We start from the raw sequence: 19,302 nt of genomic DNA, 5'->3' as shown, positions 1-19,302 counted from the left end.
TGGCGGAGACACGCAAACTTTTCCTCCAGAAGGAAGACACGGGCCTGGGTCATATCGAATTCCATACCCAGAAACATCAGGCGCTGAGCTGGAATCAGGGAGGATTTTTCTTTGTTGACTATCCAGCCGAGACGGGCCAGAGTGATCTGAAGACACTGGTCGCAGTCGCGGCGGGACGGTGCTTTGATCAGGAGATCGTCCAGGTAAGGGATTATATGAGAATCCCCTTGGAGCGAAGGATGGCCATGACTGCTGCCATGACCTTCATAAACACCCTGGGGGCAGACGCCAGTCCGAAAGGAAGGGTCGTAAACTGATAATGATCCTTTTGGATTGCGAACCGGAGGAATCTCTGGTGCTGCACACAAACAGGAATGTGGAGACATCCTGTATGTCTACAGAACAAAGAAACTCTACTGGTTCCATGGATGCGATCACCGAACGTAAGGAAGGACTCCATCCTGAAGTGGCGGATCCGAACGTGGTGGTTCAACAGCTTGAGTTCCAAGATCAGACAGATGGACCCGTCTTTTTTCGGGACTATGAATAGATTGGAGTAAAACCCAGAAAACCGCTCGTTCTGAGGAACGGGCACGATAACACCTGAGTGTAGAAGGGAAGAGACCGCCTGAAGAACCCCTGGAGCTTGACAGGACAGGGAAGCTTTGACGGGCTAGAGAGAAAGAAATGTCTTCCTGGAGTGGAAGAAAAGCCGATCTTGTAACCGGACGTGACTGTCTCCCTGACCCAAGCGTCGCTGACCACTGACAACCATGTGTCCCCTGAACAGAAGGCAGCCTCCCACCTTGGTAAAATCATGCATTAAGGGGAATTTGTAGTTATATTCCGCGCTGCCGCACGAAAGTATTCCAGGAGAGAGATATCAAAGATTCACAGTGGTTTATTCAATGCGTTTCGGGGGTCTCATGTCCCCATCCTCAGGAAATACCACAAAGTATGTACAGGCATCACACGTATATATAGTAAAGACAGGACGCTAGGATACAAAAAACGAGTCCAGGTGTAAGGCATCTGCTTTCACGATTGAATGTTCATTTTATTGTGAGTTCTTGTCCTCTCAGTGAAAGTCGGCTTTTTTCACTCTTTATTTTCCCTTTTTGAATGCTGCAATCTGGATTTGTATCCTAAAAATGTAAAGCACTATTAATGTCACCACTTAATTGTTTTATTATACATTTCTCTGTGTTATAATCCATTTGAACTGTTAACCCTGTGATGACTATGAACTTTGACACGGTGTCATCTGATCTGTTGGCGCTCGTTTTTTTTAATCCTAGCATCCTGTCTTTACTATATATACGTGTGATGCCCGGACATACTGTGTGGTATTTCCTGACGAAGGGGGCATGAGACCTCCGAAACGCGTTGAATAAACCACTGTGAATCTTTGATATCTCTCTCCTGGAATACTTTCTTGCGGCAGCGCAGAATAGAACTACAAATTCCCCTGAATGCGTGATTTCTTCTTGTCGTTAAGGACCTGTGGATCTGCAGCAGCCGCCAGATTATATGCTTTTTCTCATCCTAACCAAGTGAGCAAATTTCTTGTTTTTATTTCTACTTGTAACGTGGATAAGACCTTATTTGAGCTTTTTCTGTCTCCTTTTCTATGCAATAGCCTGGAAAAATGGGAGACGCACTATCTGGGAGAGACACAACTGTCTGAGGTCAGGCAAGAGACTGGGGGGGGGGGGGTCCACCTTGGGAGATTCTGCCCATTTACCAGTAAAGTCTGGGCTAAAGGGATACAAGATATCTATTTCCTTCCAGGGAAACGCTTTTCAGGGTGCTCCCAGTGTTTGGCCATGGTCGCCTCAAACTCTTTATGATTGGGAAAAGTCCGGGGAGAATGTTTTACCCGTTTAAAGGAAACAGTGTTCTTGAGCGGGAACCTCGTCCTCTAATAGTTTAAGGGTTTGGGTAATAGCCAAAAGAGGGATTTTGGGTTCTTACCGTAAAATCTCTTTCTTGGAGCCTTCATTGGGGGACACAGATGACCATGGGTGTATGCTGCTGCTGCGAGGCGGCTGACACTATGCAAAACAAGAAACTTAGCTCCTCCCCGGCAGTATACACCCACCGACAGGCACCAAGCACCTCAGTTGGTGAAAAAAGCAGTAGGAGAAGCAACCAAAACCATAAACATATGTACCAACTCAACAAGGGACTCTCAGACCCAACACGGTACTAATTAAACAGGGCGGGTGCTGTGTCCCCCAATGAAGGCTCCAAGAAAGAGATTTTACGGTAAGAACCCAAAATCCCTCTTTCTTTATCGCCTTATTGGGGGACACAGATGACCATGGGACGTTCCAAAGCAGTCCCGAGGGTGGGAACAGCAATAAAGGAACGAAATAAGGAAGGGCTTAGGTCAGTCGATGCGCCACCGCCGCCTGCAGCACCTTCCTACCAAGAGCTGCATCAGACGAGGCCTGGGTATGAACCCTGTAGAACCTCGCGAAGGTGTGCAAAGATGACCAGGTCGCGGCTCTGCAAAGTTGTAAGGCCGAAGCCTGGTGTCGCACAGCCCAAGAAGCCCCTACAGCTCGGGTGGAGTGGGCTTTCACCCCCGGAGGAGGCCGTTTCTCCTGAAGACGATAGGCTTCCAGGATGGTAGACCGAATCCAACGAGCAATTGTGGACTTGGAGGCCGGAAGACCTTTCCGGCACCCTCAGAAATGACCAACAAGGAATCAGATTGGCGAAAGGAAGCGGTCCTGGCAAGGTAAACACGCAAGGCTCTCACTACATCCAGTTTGTGGAGCGACTTTTCCAGAGGATGAGCAGGCGCAGGACAAAATGATGGAAGGACGATATCTTCGTTAATGTGAAAGGGGGATACCACTTTCGGAAGGAAAGAAGGAACTGGCCTGAGAACAACCTTATCTTGGTGGAGGATAAGGTAAGGAGAACGACAGGATAAAGCCGCCAGCTCAGAAACTCTCCTGATGGAAGTAATGGCGATCAGAAAAGCCACCTTCCATGAAAGAAAAGACAGAGGGATGTCCTGAATCGGCTCGAACGACGCCTTCTGGAGAGCGCCAAGAACAAGATTGAGATCCCATGGATCTATCGAAGAACGATGAGGAGGAGCCACATGGGCGACTCCTTGGAGAAAGGTCTTCACTTGCGGTAAGGAAGCCAGATCCGTCTGGAAGAGGATTGCTAGGGCAGATACCTGGCCTTTGAGAGTACTGAGGGATAGGCCCGCATCCAAGCCGGATTGGAGGAAACCAAGAATGGAAGGAATTGAGAACGATAGTGGAAAAACATCGTTTTCGTCACACCAGCGGAAAAAAGGCCTTCCAGTACCTATGGTAAATGCGGGAAGAAGCAGGCTTCCGAGCCTTAATCAAGGTCTGAATGACCCGGTTGGAAAACCCTGATTCCTTCAGAATCGCGGCCTCAACGGCCATGCCGTTAAACTGAGAGATTGAGAACTCTGGTGGTAAAGGGGGCCTTGCGAGAGAAGATCTGGACGGTCTGGAAGACTCCAGTGGACGGCCGTGAGCATGATCACCAGCTCCGCGTACCAAGGTTGTCTCGGCCAGTCTGGAGCCACTAAGATGACCGGGATGCCCTCTGACTTTATCTTTTTGACCACTCTTGGGATTAGGGCAAGCGGAGGGAACAGGTAAGGTAGGTGGAACTGGGACCACGGGATTACTAGGGCGTCGTAACCGACGGATAATGGATCCATGGACCTGGCTACAAAGTGAGGAACCTTGTTGTTCATCCGAGAGGCCATGAGATCGACGTCCGGGATGCCCCAGCGCTGGCATATCTGACTGAAGACTGTGGGATGAAGGGACCATTCGCCTGACGCTAGCCCTTGGCGACTCAAGAAGTCGGCTGCCCAGTTTTCCACCCCTGGAATGTGAACGGCGGAAATCGCCGGCACGTGACGCTCTGCCCAACGAAGTATCTTTGCCACTTCCGACATCACCTGCCTGCTGCGAGTACCGCCCTGGTGGTTTATGTACGCCACGGCCGTGGCGTTGTCTGACTGAATGCGGACCGGCTTGCCTACTAGAAGACGCCGCCAACGAAGGAGAGCGAGGAAGATTGCCCTGATCTCCAGAAGGTTGATGGGCAGAAGAGTCTCCTGGGCGTTCCAACGCCCTTGGGCCGTTCTCTGACAGTAGACCGCCCCCCCATCCTAGGAGACTGGCATCGGTGGTGATGACCTGCCACCGAGGCGGGAGAAAGGATCTTCCGCGGAGAAATGACGTCGACAATGTCCACCAAGTTAGCGATTGTTTGACTGAGCGGAAGAAGAATGGGGCGATCCAGAGAAAACGAGGTCTTGTCCCAGACTGACAGGAGGAACAGCTGGAGAGGGCGAGAGTGGAATTGTGCAAATGGCACTGCTTCCATAGAGGCCACCATCCTCCCCAGGACTCTCATGCAGGACCGAAGGGACATGACCCTCGAGCGCCAAAGGGACTGGATCCCCTTGCAAAGGGTTGAAAACTTGTCCCTCGGTAAGAACACTCAGGCCAGATTCGTATCGAACTCCATGCCCAAAAAGGTCAGTTGCTGGGTAGGGCACAGAGTGGACTTGTCCTTGTTGACTATCCATCCCAGGCGTCCGAGGGCATCCAAGGTTATGTGAAGGCTGTGAAGACAGTCTTGTCGGGACGAGCCCTTGATTAGAAGATCGTCCAGGTAAGGGATGATAAGGATCCCTCTGGATCGAAGGATGGCCATGACTGTTGCCATCACCTTCGTGAAGACACGAGGGGCGGAGGCTAGGCCGAAGGGAAGGGCCGCGAACTGATAATGGTTGTTCTGAGTTGCAAAGCGGAGGTATCTCTGATGACGGCGAGAAATGGGGATGTGGAGGTAGGCATCCTGTATATCCACCGAGCAGAGAAACTCTCCGGGCTCCATTGAGGCTATTACCGAACGCAGAGACTCCATCTTGAAATGGCGGATCTTCACGTGGCGATTGAGCCGTTTGAGGTCCAAAATTGGGTGAAGTGAGCCGTCCTTTTTTGGTACTACAAAGAGATTCGAGTAGAACCCTAAAAACCACTCGTTTGTAGGAACGGGAACGATGATCCCGGCGGAAAGGAGAGAGGAGACGGCCTGAAGGAACCCTGGAACCTGTGATCGCTGTTTTGGGGATCGGGACAGACAGAAACGACTGTTTGGGAGGGAAGAAAACTCGATTTTGTATCTGGACGTGATGATTTCCCTGACCCAAGCGTCGTCGACAACAGATAGCCACGCGTCCTTGAAAAAGGAAAGTCTGCCTCCCACCCTGGAAAGCTTTCCAGGTGGGGGTGACCCGTCACTTAGATGAAAACCTTCCAGATCGAGCGCCTGAGGACCTGGAAGGCTGACCCCTGGATCTCCAGCGAGGGGCTGGCTTATACGATGGCTTTCTCCGGTCATTGGAAGCAGTGTTACGGTCCTGCTGGGATGAACCGTCTGTGGGAGAGAAGGGGCGAAAGGACCTAAAAGGCCGAGAATCCCTCTTGTTAAAGAACCTCTTAGGACGGGACTGAGGAAGGGAAGTGCTCTTTCCACCCGTGGCATCCGAGATTAACTGATCCAGCTTGGCGCCAAAGAGCCTAGTGCCGTGAAATGCCAGGTTGGTGAGTGACTTCTTAGAGGTAGTATCCGCATTCCAAGACTTCAACCAAAGAATGCGGCGTATTGCCACAATGTTGCTGTTAGCTCTAGCAACGCACCCTGCCGCGTCCAAGGAGGCGGCCAGAAGGTACTTGCCTGCGTGATTAATTTGGTCTGCTAAATCTGCCAGCTCGTCTTGAGGAGCTGCCGCTGAAACGCCCCTGAGCAGAATTTTTGCCCAAGCCGAAATGGCTTTCGCCACCCAAGCGGAAGCGAAGATAGGGCATAGGGATGCACCAGATGCCTCAAAGATAGACTTAGCCAACGACTCTATTTGCCTGTCTGATGGGTCCTTGAGAGAAGCTCCGTCCGGAAGGGAAAGGACCGTCTTAGAGGAAATACGAGAAACTGGTGGATCTACCTCGGGAGCTTTGGTCCATTTCGTGACTAGCTCCGCATCAAAGGGATAAAGTACATCTAAGTACTTGCGGCCTGAGAAACGTTTCTCAGGATGTTGCCAGTGGTTGGCTAAGGAAGTGTCGAAATCCTTATTAGGGAAGGTTCGAGATGGAGGCCTTGCCTTCTTAAGGGAAACGGAGCATTCCTGAGGGGGGGCCTTATCCTCCTTAATCTTGAGTGTTTGGTATATAGCCAATATGAGACTATCTACCATCTCCCGAGTTCTAGCTATGTCGTCCGCCTCTGAGTCTGATCCAGATAGTGAATCCTCGTCTGACGATGAGGGGGACGAGGAGCGTAGCCTGAGAGAAGCAGAGGGACCCGGCGAACCGGAGGAAGAGCCAGACAGGACCCGCTTCCTAGAGCCCCGACTTGGTCTGTCCGTCTGAGGGCCACGGTCCGGTGCTGGCGACTCACCATGCGAGGCGGTCGGTGCACAGGTGACAGCAGATAACTGAGGTAACCGCTCTAAGACCTGGACCAGCGATTGAGACACCTTTGTCAGCTCAGAAACTGACTGGGACATCGCCACGGCCCACTCCGGGGGTGGGGTGGTCTCCGCCCGGGGTTCGGAGTGCTCCTGAGGGGCAGACATGGTGGAAGGGCTGCAGGAGAGGCAGAGGGGAGACGACTGACCCGAAGCCCACTCCTTTTTACAGCGCGCGCAGGCGTAGTGAGTAGCGGTGGGTCTGGAGCAGAAGGCCCTTGCGGGGTTGTGCATAAGTCTCAGTGGCAGAAAAAACACAGCCTGAGGAAACTGCGGGGGGGGGGGGGGGAGAGCTAAGTTAGGTGCCAGGGATAGTCAGCGTCTAGCCTACCGAGGATCAGAAGCGATGTGTCCCCAAGGCGAGGTCCGGAGAGGAGGAGGAAGATCGGCAATCCAGGAAGAAACGCTGGCGGTGGGCGGGGCTAAGCCACCGCACGGCGCGATTGGCTGAGACCCCAGAGGGGAGGGGGACGGCCAAAGACAGTGACAGGGCTGAAGAGAAAGCAGCCCTGAGATAGGCTGAAAAAGCGCGCGGGGAAAGCGCGCGCAGGGAGAGGGAGGAACTTTTGAAAATGAAAGTGAAAGTGCTCCCTCACTTTCACTAGCGACGGCGCGCCCGGGCTTGAAAGCGCTCCCTCCCTGTAGCTGATGAGGACAGGGAGCGCTGATGGAGGGAGCGCTGACGGAGGAAGCGCCCCCCCCCCGCGACAAGAGGGACGCGTGCCTGTCAGAGCGCTGGTTCAAGGGGCGGGAAATTCAAAAGGAGGAGAGGTACTCTGCTGTCCTAGACTGGCATGTGAGCGCAGGGCTGTAGGGAACATTCAGAAAAACATACCTGATGTCCCTGAAGAGGCTGACCACAGGGGCCCGTGATAGAACGCAGGTCGCTGGGAGAGGTGATCCTCAGTACCCGCACCGCCGTATGGTGCAGAAGACGGCTCCAATCCCCGTGTCAGGGGAAAAGTCACCGCTGGCGACCGCCGTCTTCCTCTCAGCCCTGTCCTGGGAGAGGGGTGAGGAGGGGAATCGGCTAGGACCGTCCATCCATGGCCCCTAGTACTCGAGGGTGATAGGGGAAGGTCCTGCCTGCGGGCCTGAGAGTTGCGATGTGGGCGATACCACATTGCTCGCTCAGCCGCATTAATAGGAAAAGCAGGATGAACTCACATCCCGTTTCCTGAGCTGTATCTGAAAAAGAAAGGGGAAATCATTAAAAAAACAACAAAAACCTGAAAAGAAAAGGATTAAATGCGGATCTGGGGAGATCCCGGTCCGCCTCCTACAGACACTAAGCACAAACTGAGGTGCTTGGTGCCTGTCGGTGGGTGTATACTGCCGGGGAGGAGCTAAGTTTCTTGTTTTGCATAGTGTCAGCCTCCTAGCAGCAGCAGCATACACCCATGGTCATCTGTGTCCCCCAATAAGGCGATAAAGAAATAAGGCTATCAACCATGTCTTGTATCTTGGAAGTCTGGTCCGAATCAGAGTCGGACCCGGACTGGGAATCCACTTCTGACCCAAACTTGTCTTCCGAGGAGGGGGAATGGGGAGAGGAGGGCATCCTGGAAGGTGTAGAGGGGTCCGGGGAACTGGATGGGGAGCTAGGGAGAGTCCGCTTCCTAGACTATTTTCCCTATCTGTCTTTGCAAATGTCATGGTCAGGTGAGTGCGAATCACCCTGGGAGGGGTTCTGAGCACTAGTGGAGGCAGATAAATTCAGAAGGCGTTCCAGAGCCTGGACAAAAGACTGCAATATTTTTGTCAGGTCCGATACACAGACATGGCAACAGTCCACTCCGGAGGGAGGAGTGTGCTCTCATCCCAGGCATTAGAGTGCTCCTGTGGGGCAGACATGGTGGATGGATTGCAGGATGGGCAGAGGGGGGATGGCTGACCTGAGAACCACTTTCTCTTAAAGCAGGCGCAGGTGTAATAAATGAAAGTGGGCTTAGAGGGAGGACAAGAAGCCCCTGCGGAGTTGGGCATAAGTTGGGTCTGGTGATACTGCTGAAGAGTGCTATATAATGGGAAAAGAGTCTGGGAAGGCGAGAAGGCAGAGCCTACCCGATGCCAGCGACAATGCAGCCGAAGACCGATGGATATCAGCATCCCCCTCGCAGATGTCCGCAGTGTGTGAGCTGCCTGTACAGGAGGACCAGACCGGAGAAGCAGGTAGACGTTTTTGACAGGTGTACGCCACAAAAGCACAGCATCTAAGATGGCGTTAGACCACACTGAGCCAGCACGATGCGGATGTAGCCAAGCTGCAGGGAGAAAGAACGAAAGACTGACTGCGATTGCCGACGCGCCGGGGGGCTTGGCCAGTTAAGATGATCTGCTGACCGGCCGACAAGGAAAAAGCCCTTGTGATAGGCTTGTCGCCGGGGGGCCGTGTCCCAGCTGGGAAGATGGGGGATCCGACAGGCAGATGAACTATGCGCGCAGAGTGGGGGGGCGTGGCCGGGAAAAAAACGAACGGTAAAAAAGCAGAGAACTGATACACTTGACGCACTGGCCGAACAGGAGGAAGATGCCTCTCTGATTGGAGGACCATCAGGGAGGCGTGTCACAGTGGGGAGCTCCGTTAACGGGAGAAAATGGCGGGCCTGAAAAAAGTGTGCTAAATTCAGAAGTGAGTCCTGCTGGAGCTGCAGAGCCAGTGTGTCCTCCAATAGAATAGCCTGCGTGCTGCTGGGCGGGACAAACATACCAGCCACAGAGGGATGTGCAGGGTCCTCTTCACCAATGATGATCGCACCAGGAGCCATCAGATGGTAGAGGGTCTCTGGAAAACAGGCATCCTCCTTCCCGCACCATCTCCGGACGGTGCAGAAGACGGCATCAACCCCTTACAAGAAGGGGGGAGGCCACCTCTGGGGACCACCGTCTCTTCTCAGCACTCTCCGAGGGGGTGAGAGGAATAAGGCAAAGGACCGGCCACCGGAAAATCACCCTGAAGCACCCGTGAAGGTGACAGGGGATAAGGTCCTGTGGGCGATGTGGGTGACCCCACACTGCTCTTTCAGTCACATAAGTGTGAGAAAGCAGGGTGAGACTTTACACCCTGTTAACCTGAAGATGGAGAACCTGAAAGACAAATGAAAAATATTAATAAAACACAACAGGATACCTGAAAAGGAAAAAACTGCGATTCTAGGATCAGGTCCAGGTCCGCCTCCTACAGAAACTAAGCTTAGACTGAGTTGCTTAGTGCTTATCGGTCTGTGTATACTGCTGGGGAGAAGCTATTTATTTCCTTTTTGCCTAGTGTCAGCACCTCCTAGCGACAGCAGCATACACACATGGTTATCTGTGTCCCCCAATGAAGCGATAAAGAAAAATTATAACGTTTTTGGTGCAAAAAAAGCTGTTAGGCCACAATAGGAATTTGAACAAGTCTTTAAAGGGGTTTTGGGTCCAAATCTATAAGTCTGCAATCACTGTGTGACTGCAGACTTATGAATTCCCCCAGCGCACGCACACTGTGCGCTGCGTGGATTCAACGGTTTCTAAGCAGAGACCGGAGGTTATGTATGCGTCATATATACTCCCGGTCAGATCCTGTCTAGTGGGCTTGGCCTCATCCTTACAATTGTATTGAGCGAAGCCAAACCCCGACTAGTGACAACCGCTCCATACAAGTGTATGGAGAGCAAGGCTGCATCCACTGGCCAGGATCTGGCTATGAGTAGGCATATGCATACACCCCTGCTAGACCCAGGTCAGAAACCAGCGAATCCTCGCAACGCACAGTCAGCATTCACAAGGCTGCAGTCAGACAGAGTGACTGCAGACTTATCGATTTGGAATGGAAAAATTGTTTATTATGGTCAAAAGTGACACCACTCTTCTTCTTACCTGTATATATAGAGTAAAAGGCAGAACACCTTTTTATAATAATCAAGGTATGGGGCCACACAATCCACCAATGATAGATATTCTGCTGTCCAAGGAACTGTCAGAACTGTACGATGGTCCTGAATGGAGCGTCGGAGCAACTGTAACACATCCAATATTGGCATGGTCTGGAAAGGTCAAAACAAGGTCAGATAGTCAACATGAAATACAAACTGAAGATTAAGGAAAAATGTGAAATATGGGGGTGACTGAAAGGCAGAAGAAACGGAGTACAACAAAAACAAAAGTCCTTCATTCATTAAAAAATAAGTATCGGGGAAATTCATTAAGCTAACGGCAGTCTATTCTGGCTCAGTTTCAAATAAGAGTACATACGGTGACCCAGTGTTATTCACTAAGGGTATGTGCACACGTTGCGGATTATGCGGCGGATCCACAGCTTTTTGGCCCTGCGGATACGCAGCAGATTCTGCTGCGTTGTACAGTACGATTAAAGTCAATGGAATTTGAAAAATGATGTGCACATGCTGCGGAAAAATCCGCGCTGATTAGCTGCGGGTTCATTTCCGCAGCATGTCACTTCTTTGTGCAGTTCTGCAGCGTTTCTGCACCCATTGACTTGCATTGATCCGCAGCAAAGCCACAGGTCTCAAAAAGATCTGCGGTTTTGCTGTGGATGAAACGCTGCAGATAGGGAGGTGGGGGGAAGCGTGGGGGCGGTGACTGTGTGTTGGCGGTGACTGGACACATGTGTGTGTGTGCGGGAATCATCGGGCTATCAGGGGGTGTGTGCGGGGCCTGTGCGGTCATCGGGCTGTCGGGGGGGGGCTTGTGTGGGGCCTGTGCGGTCATCGGGTCTCATCGGGCTGTCCGGGGGTGTGTGCGGGGGCTGTCCGGGGGTCTGCGGGTCTCATCGGGCTGTCCGGGGGTGATCGGGCCTCTGCAGGGTGTGCGCGCGCGCGCGCGTGTGTGTGTGTACAGTACAGACCAAAAGTTTGGACACACCTCATTCAAAGAGTTTCCTTTATTTTCATGACTATGAAAATTGTAGATTCACTCTGAAGGCATCAAAACTATGAATTAACACATGTGGAATTATATAACAAAAAAGTGTGAAACAACTGAAATTATGTCTTATATTCAAGGTTCTTCAAAGTAGCCACCTTTTGCTTTGATCACTGCTTTACACACTCTTGGAATTCTGTTGATGAGCTTCAAGAGGTAGTCACCGGAAATGGTCTTCCAACAGTGTTGTAGGAGTTCCCAGAGATGCTTAGCACTTGTTGGCCCTTTTGCCTTCACTCTGCGGTCCAGCTCACCCCAAACCATCTCGACTGGGTTCAGGTCTGGTGACTGTGGAGGCCAGGTCATCAGGCGTAGCTCTCCTTCTTGGTCAAATAGCCCTTACACAGCCTGGAGGTGTGTTTGGGGTCATTGTCCTGTTGACAAATAAATGATGGTCCAATTAAACGCAAACCGGATGGAATAGCATGCAGCTGCAAGATGCTGTTGTAGCCATGCTGGTTCAGTATGCCTTCAATTTTGAATAAATCCCCCAACAGTGTCACCAGCAAAGCCCCCCCACACCATCACACCTCCTCCTCCATGCTTCACGGTGGGAACCAGGCATGTAGAGTCCATCCGTTCACCTTTTCTGCGTCGCACAAAGACACGGTGGTTGGAACCAAAGATCTCAAATTTGGACTTATCAGACCAAAGCACAGATTTCCACTGGTCTAATGTCCATTCCTTGTGTTCTGTAGCTCAAACAAGTCTCTTCTGCTTGTTGCCTGTCCTTAGCAGTGGTTTCCTAGCAGCTATTTTACCATGAAGGCCTGCTGCACAAAGTCTCCTCTTAACAGTTGTTGTAGAGATGTCTGCTGCTAGAACTCTGGGTGGCATTGACCTGGTCTCTAATCTGAGCTGCTGTTAACCTGCGATTTCTGAGGCTGGTGACTCAGATGAACTTATCCTCCGCAGCAGAGGTGACTCTTTGGCTTCCTTTCCTGGGGCGGTCCTCATGTGAGCCATTTTCTTTGTAGCGCTTGCTGGTTTTTGCCACTGCACTTGGGGACAGTCTCAAAGTTTCCCCAATTTTTCGGACTGACTGACCTTCATTTCTTAAAGTAATGATGGCCACTCATTTTTCTTTACTTCAGTAGGAATATCAGCTGTGTATCCACCAGACTTCTGCACAACACAACTGAAGGTCCCAACCCCATTTATAAGGTAAGAAATCCCACTTATTAAACCTGACAGGGCACACCTGTGAAGTGAAAACCATTTCCGGTGACTACCTCTTGAAGCTCATCAAGAGAATGCCAAGAGTGTGCAAAGCAGTAATCAAAGCCAAAGGTGGCTACTTTGAAGAACCTAGAATATAAGACATATTTTCAGTTGTTTCACACTTTTTTGTTAATTATATAATTCCACATGTGTTAATTCATAGTTTTGATGCCTTCAGAGTTAATCTACAATTTTCACAGTCATGAAAATAAAGAAAACTCTTTGAATGAGAAGGTGTGTTCAAACTTTGGTCTGTACCGTATGTGTGCGCATATATATATATATATATATATGTGTATGTGTATATATATATATATATATATATATATATATATATATATATATATATGCAGGCATCGTCCGATGGGACTACAAGTCCCATCGGGCGATGCCTGCTACACTGTCAGTGAGTGACACAGCCAATGATGGGACAGTAGGAGTCCCATCATCCGGCTAATGTGTTGCATGTAAAAAAAAAAAAAAAAACACACATTACATACAGAACGTACATATAACATACAACACATAACAGAGTACATACTCACCATATACACTTAATTCCCCGAAGCCCTCGATCTCCTGTAATAAAGATAAAATAATAAAGCAACCTATACTCCCCTCTCCGCTGTAGTCCAAATAATAACGAGGGTCCCACGACGATCTCACATAGAGAATAGCCGCATCAGCTCATGCGACCACTCTCCAGGAGCTCCAGCACTGAAATGACAGGCAGAGGTATCCCTCCGCCGGGAAAGAGGTCCCGTAACCCTAACCCTCACGCAGCAGTGCTGTAAAGTGAGACTTTGAACTCAGATAACCTCAGTGATGGACTGCAGGAGCCATTGTCTCCTGTCAGTTCATCACTGGAAGGCCCTACAGAGCAGTGACATCACCTGATGTCACTGTTCTATAGGGGAGATCGTCGTGGGACCCTCGTTATTAATTGGACTGCGTCTGACAGGGAGTATACGGTTGGTTTATTATTTTTCGTTTTTTTTCTAGGAGACGAGGGCGTCACTTGGATCTGAGCGTGCAATAAAAATATGAAAACTTTGTCGTGTCTTATTTCATTAATCGACTTTTTTTCTTATGTGTGGTTTTTTATTAACCCTTTAAAAAGCTTAATAATGGATCGGTGTCTTATTGACGCCTCTCCATTATTAACTGGGCTTAATGTCACCTTCCAATAGCAAGGTGACATTAACCCCTCATTACCCCATATCCCACCGCTACACGGGAGTGGGAAGAGAGGGGCTAAGTGCCAGAATTGGCGCATCTTATAGATGCGCCATTTCTGGGGCGGCCTCGGGCTGGTATTTGAAGCCGGGAGGGGGGGCCGCACAATATCCATGGCCCCTTCCTCGGCTATGAATATCAGCCCGCAAGCTGTCTGCGTAGCCTTTCTGGCTATAAAATATAGGGGGACCCGGCCGTCGTCTCTCCCCCTCTGGCGCAGAGAATTGCGCAGGAGCCCACGCCATTTTCTTTTTTATATGGCTACATATCTATAGATATATCTATGACTAAATCTGTAGATTTATCTATGGCTATATCTATAGATAGGATAGATAGAAGGATGGATAGATATATCCATCCATCCATCCTTCCCTCCGTGTATCCCTCCGTGTGTGTAATGGAGTGTGGGTTGGACCAATGTAAATGAGGAAGCTGGACAGAAATGACATTACTTTTTTTGTTAAATAACATATCTTTATTTAGCTTACAAAAACGCATACAAAACCGCACTGAAAAACCGCATCAGAGGTGCGTTTTTTGTGCGGAAAAATCCACGGGAGAAACTGCAACGTGTGCACATACCCTAAGGCAGCAACTAGAAAAGCAACATACCGAAAAATGTGCACTCTTGCTCTAACATTTTGCCAGAGAGTTTGTGTACAGTAAATCAACAAAGAGGTAACAAGTAAATAAAAAGTATCTGGTATAGCTACTGAGGTGCAAGAAACAGTGAGAGCTAGTGTTACATTTTCCACAACTTCTGTCTGTCTGGTCTAGTCATATGACAAATAGGAAACAAAAGCGCTCTCACTGGTAGGACTGGTTTAACATAAGGTAAATTGGTTAAAAATGAATTAGCATTTGTTTTTATACAACACTTTTAACCACTTCTTATCAAAAATTCTTTTTAAGCAATTTGGTCAGTTCATTATTAATGAACGTGCCACTGTGAGAATCCTCTTTTTATTTTTTTATTCTGCATGGTCTAGTTTTCTAACCAAGACATTAGAAATAATTCTGTGCCAATGATTTTAAAATGTCAGCATTGCCCACAGGAACAAGATCACAGCAAGAGATCCAGGCTTCACGTATATTACCTGATTCCGCAAGGAAACTGCAGACTCCTGTAATTCACAAGAAAGTGACTCTGTGGTTCTGTAGGGTAAGAAGGTCACAAACCCAAGAAACTTTGCCAGAAGCCGAAGCGTCAGCAGATTTGAAGCAAACCGTACTTTATCATCCTAAAATAAACCAGTTGTTAATGAACTGTTCTAAATAGACTACAACATTAAGAATTCTGCCTGTGAACAAGCTTACCTTTTTAACATCTGATAAACAAATATAATACAACAATACTGGCTTTAACGTAATATAACTTGAAAGTATATATTAACATAAAAAAGATAAAAAATAACACAATACTTCCTTATGCAGCTGCACGGGTATATTAGACTAAGTTAAGCCAGAAATTTTCTTTTTTTCAGGGGTTTCATCTATCCCTTTGCGCAAATAAGGGAACGTGAAAGACAGCGAGACACAGGAAGAGAGAAACTGCTTTAATCCCATGTGCAACCTAACCTCTTAATGCAAATGGAGGTAACCATTTATCCGCACAGGGATCCACCACTTGTGGAGGGGTTTAGGAGAGGAGTCCAGCTCTACACGCAGCAAATATGCTGTATTGTACAGGCAGGATTTGTCTGTAACAGCAGCGACCGGAGTAAACACCAATCACTGGTGCTTAACCATTCAAATTCTGCTTTCACTCACAGCAACCCTGGAAATAAAATGGAGACTAGAATCGTTACCTGCTCTTCCATATCAGACTCCTCATCGGTTGTCTCATGTCCCACGATGGAAATGGCATCCAGCTCTTGTATTTCTTGGCATAAAATATCCATTAGGTGCTGATTAAAGTGGAAGCTGCATCAGCAAAAATAAATACTGGTCAAAATAGTGATATCTGACATTAACCCCTTTACCCCCAAGGGTGGTTTGCACGTTCATGACCGGGTCAATTTTTACAATTCTGACCACTGTCCCTATATGAGGTAATAACTCTGAAACGCTTCCATGGATCCCAGTGATTCTGACATTGTTTTCTCGTGACATATTGTAGTTCATGTTAGTGGTAAAATTTCATTGATATAACTTGCATTTATTTGTGAAAAAAACGGAAATTTGGCGAAAATTTCGCAATTTTCCAACTTTGAATTTATATGCCCTTAAATCACAGAGATATGGCACACAAAAAACTTACGTAACAGTTCCCATATGTTTACGTTACATCAGCACAATTTTGTAACCAACATTTTTTTTGTTAGGAAGTTATAAGGGTTAAAAGCTGACCAGCGATTTCTCATTTTTGCAACACCTTATTATTTTTACGGACCACATAACATTTAAAGTCACTTTGAGGGGTCTATATGATAGAAAATACCCAAAAGTGACACCATTCTAAAAACTGCACCCCTCAAGGTGCTCAAAACCACATTAAAGTTTATTAACCCTTCAGGTGCTTCACAGGAATTTTTTGAATGTTTAAAAAAAAAAAAAAAAAAATGAACGTTTAACTTTTTTTCACAAAAAAATTACTTCAGGTCCAATTTTTTTTATATTACCAAGGGTAACAGGAGAAATTGGACTGCAAACGTTATTGTGCAATTTGTCCTGAGTACGCGGATACCTGATATGTGGGGGGAACCACTGTTTCGGCGCATGGCACAGCTCAGAAGGGAAGGAGTGCCGTTTGACTTTTTCAATACAAAATTGGCTGGAATTCAGATTGGACGCCATGTCACGTTTGGAGAGCCCCTGATGTGCCTAAACAGTGGAAACCCCCAACAAGTGAGCCCATTTTGGAAACTAGACCCCCCAAGGAACTTATCTAGATATGTGGTGAGAACTTTGAACCCACAAGGGCTTCACAGAAGTTTATAACGTACAGCCGTACAATTGAAAAATATTTTTTCCACAAAAATGATCTTTTCACCCCCAATCTTTATTTTCCCAAGGGTAACAGGACCCCAAAAGTCATTGTGCAATTTGTCCTGAGTACGCTGATACCCCATATGTGGGGGTAAACCACTACTTGGGCGCATGGCAGAGCTGGGAAGGGAAGCAGCGCCATTTGACTTTTTTGGCTGGAATGGAGATCGGACGCCATGTCGCGTTTGGGAGCCCCTCATGTGCCAAAACATAGGAAACCCCCCATAAATGACACCATTTTGGAAACTAGACCCCACAAGGAACTTATCTAGATGTGTGGTGAGCACTTTGAACCCCCAAGGGCTTCACAAAAGTTTATAAGCCCGGGCGTCAAAAAACAAACAAACATTTTTTCCACAAACATGATCTTTTAGTCCCCAATATTTTTTTATTTTGCCAAAGGTGATAGAAGAAACTGAACCCCAAAAGTTATTGTCCAATTTGTCCTGAGTACGCTGATACCTCATATGTGGGAGAAAACTACTGTATGGGCACACGTCGGGGCTCGGAAGGGAAGTAGTGACGTTTTGGAATGCAGACTCTGATGGAATGGTCTGCGGATGTCATGTTGCCTTTGGAGAGCCTCTGATGTGCCTAAACTGTGGAAACCCCAAACAAAAGACCCCATTTTGGAAACTAGACCCCCCAAGGAACTTATCTAGATGTGTGGTGAGCACTAAGAACCCCCAAGTGCTTCACAGAAGTTTATAACGCCGGGCGTGAAAATAAAAAAATAGGGATTTTTGTGTACTCACCGTAAAATCCTTTTCTCCGAGCCATTCATTGGGGGACACAGAGACCGTGGGTATTATGCTGCTTGCCACAAGGAGGACACTAAGTAAACCAGAAAAAAAACTCCTCCCCTGCATTATACACCCTCTTGCTGGATGAGATTTCACCAGTTCAGTGAAAAAAGCAGTAGGAGCTTAAACAGTCAACAATAACGATAACTATGTCACAACCTAAGAATGCTACAATGAGCCAGTAAGCTAAACAGGGTGGGTGCTGTGTCCCCCAATGAATGGCTCGGAGAAAAGGATTTTACGGTGAGTACACAAAAATCCCTATTTCTCCTACGCCTCATTGGGGGACACAGACAGTGGGACGTCCTAAAGCAGTCCCTGGTTGGGGAGCATACATCTGCTAATACCCCATGTACCACTGAGTCAACACTGAGGTACTGCCGATTGCAGGATGCGTCTGCCGAGAGCTCCAAGCTCCATCCGCAGAGGTCTGAGAATGAATTTGGTAATGTTTGGTAAAAGTATGCAGACTGGACCAAGTAGCAGCCTTGCAGACCTGTTCTGCCAAGGTCTGGTGCCGAATGGCCCAAGAGGCGCCCACTGACTGGTAGAGTGCGCCTTAATCCCTGCTGGGACAGGCACGTTCCTGACACGGTAGGATTCCTGAATCGCCAAGTGAATCCACCTGGCTAGCGTTGCTTTTGAAGCGGCTAGACCCTTCCTATTCCCCTCAGGAAGTATGAACAGGACATCTGACTTGCGGAAGGGAGCTGTCCGCAAGATGTACCATCTCAGAGCCCTAACCACATTCAGGGTGTGGAGGGCCTTCTCAATGCGATGGACTGGCGCCGGACAAAAGGAAGGCAAAACGATTTCCTCGTTGAGATGGAAAGAGGAGACGACCTTGGGTAGGAAAGACAGGGACGTCCTGAGAACTGCCTTGTCCTGATGAAAATTCAAGAACGGAGAACGGCAGGACAGGGCCGCCAATTCCGAAACTCGTCTAATTGACGTAATTGCCACAAGAAAGACCACCTTCCAAGAGAGATCGGACAGTGACACGTCCTGCAGCGGTTCGAAAGGAGCCTATTGTAAGGCCCCGAGAACCAGATTAAGGTCCCATGATTCCAATGGCCTTCTATAAGGAGGCGCTATTTGGGAGACTCCCTGAATGAATGTCTTGTCCTGAAGTTTGGTGGTAATTTTGCGTTGGAAAAGCACTGACAAGGCTGAAATTTGGCCCTTGAGCAAACTAAGCGCGAGTCCTCACTTTAATCCGGATTAAAGGAATTCCAATATGGCCAGAAAGGAGAACACCAGAGGGGATCGACCATGATCCTTGCACCACTAAAAGAAGGCTTTCCAGGTGCGGTGATAGATGTGCATGGACACAGGTTTCCTAGCACTAATCATGGTGGAAATCACGTCGTGAGAGAACCCAGCCTGTGAAAAAATCCAGGATTCAACTGCCACGCCGTCAAAGACAGGGCCTCGGAGTTCTGGTGGTAAATCCGGACCTGTGAGAGTAGATCCATGCGATCTGGAAGTCGCCAGGGGACGTCGGCGACCAGTTGTATCAGTTCTACATACCATGCTCGGCACGGCCAAACTGGCGCAACTAGGATCACTGGTACTCCCTCCACT

At 48.7% G+C, this 19,302-nt stretch overlaps 1 protein-coding gene across 1 annotated transcript in view; it reads right to left on the bottom strand.

Annotated features, from left to right (window-relative positions):
* CDAN1 (codanin 1) overlaps window positions 1-19,302 on the bottom strand; it is a 177,906-nt gene that overhangs the window by 63,706 nt on the left and 94,898 nt on the right. The window contains exons 12-14 of the mRNA XM_073552672.1: window positions 15,736-15,850; window positions 15,025-15,168; window positions 10,406-10,572 (exon numbers count right to left, since the gene is read on the bottom strand). Coding sequence (XP_073408773.1) covers window positions 10,406-10,572; window positions 15,025-15,168; window positions 15,736-15,850 — 426 coding nt within the window. The remainder of the gene's footprint in view (window positions 1-10,405; window positions 10,573-15,024; window positions 15,169-15,735; window positions 15,851-19,302) is intronic.

Source organism: Dendrobates tinctorius, unplaced genomic scaffold (genome assembly GCF_039654945.1).
Source record: "Dendrobates tinctorius isolate UK_male_01 unplaced genomic scaffold, ASM3965494v1 ptg000194l, whole genome shotgun sequence".
Taxonomy (NCBI): domain Eukaryota; kingdom Metazoa; phylum Chordata; class Amphibia; order Anura; family Dendrobatidae; genus Dendrobates; species Dendrobates tinctorius.
Note: the sequence above shows the minus strand (reverse complement) of the source record. Positions and strands in the feature narration are given on the sequence as shown.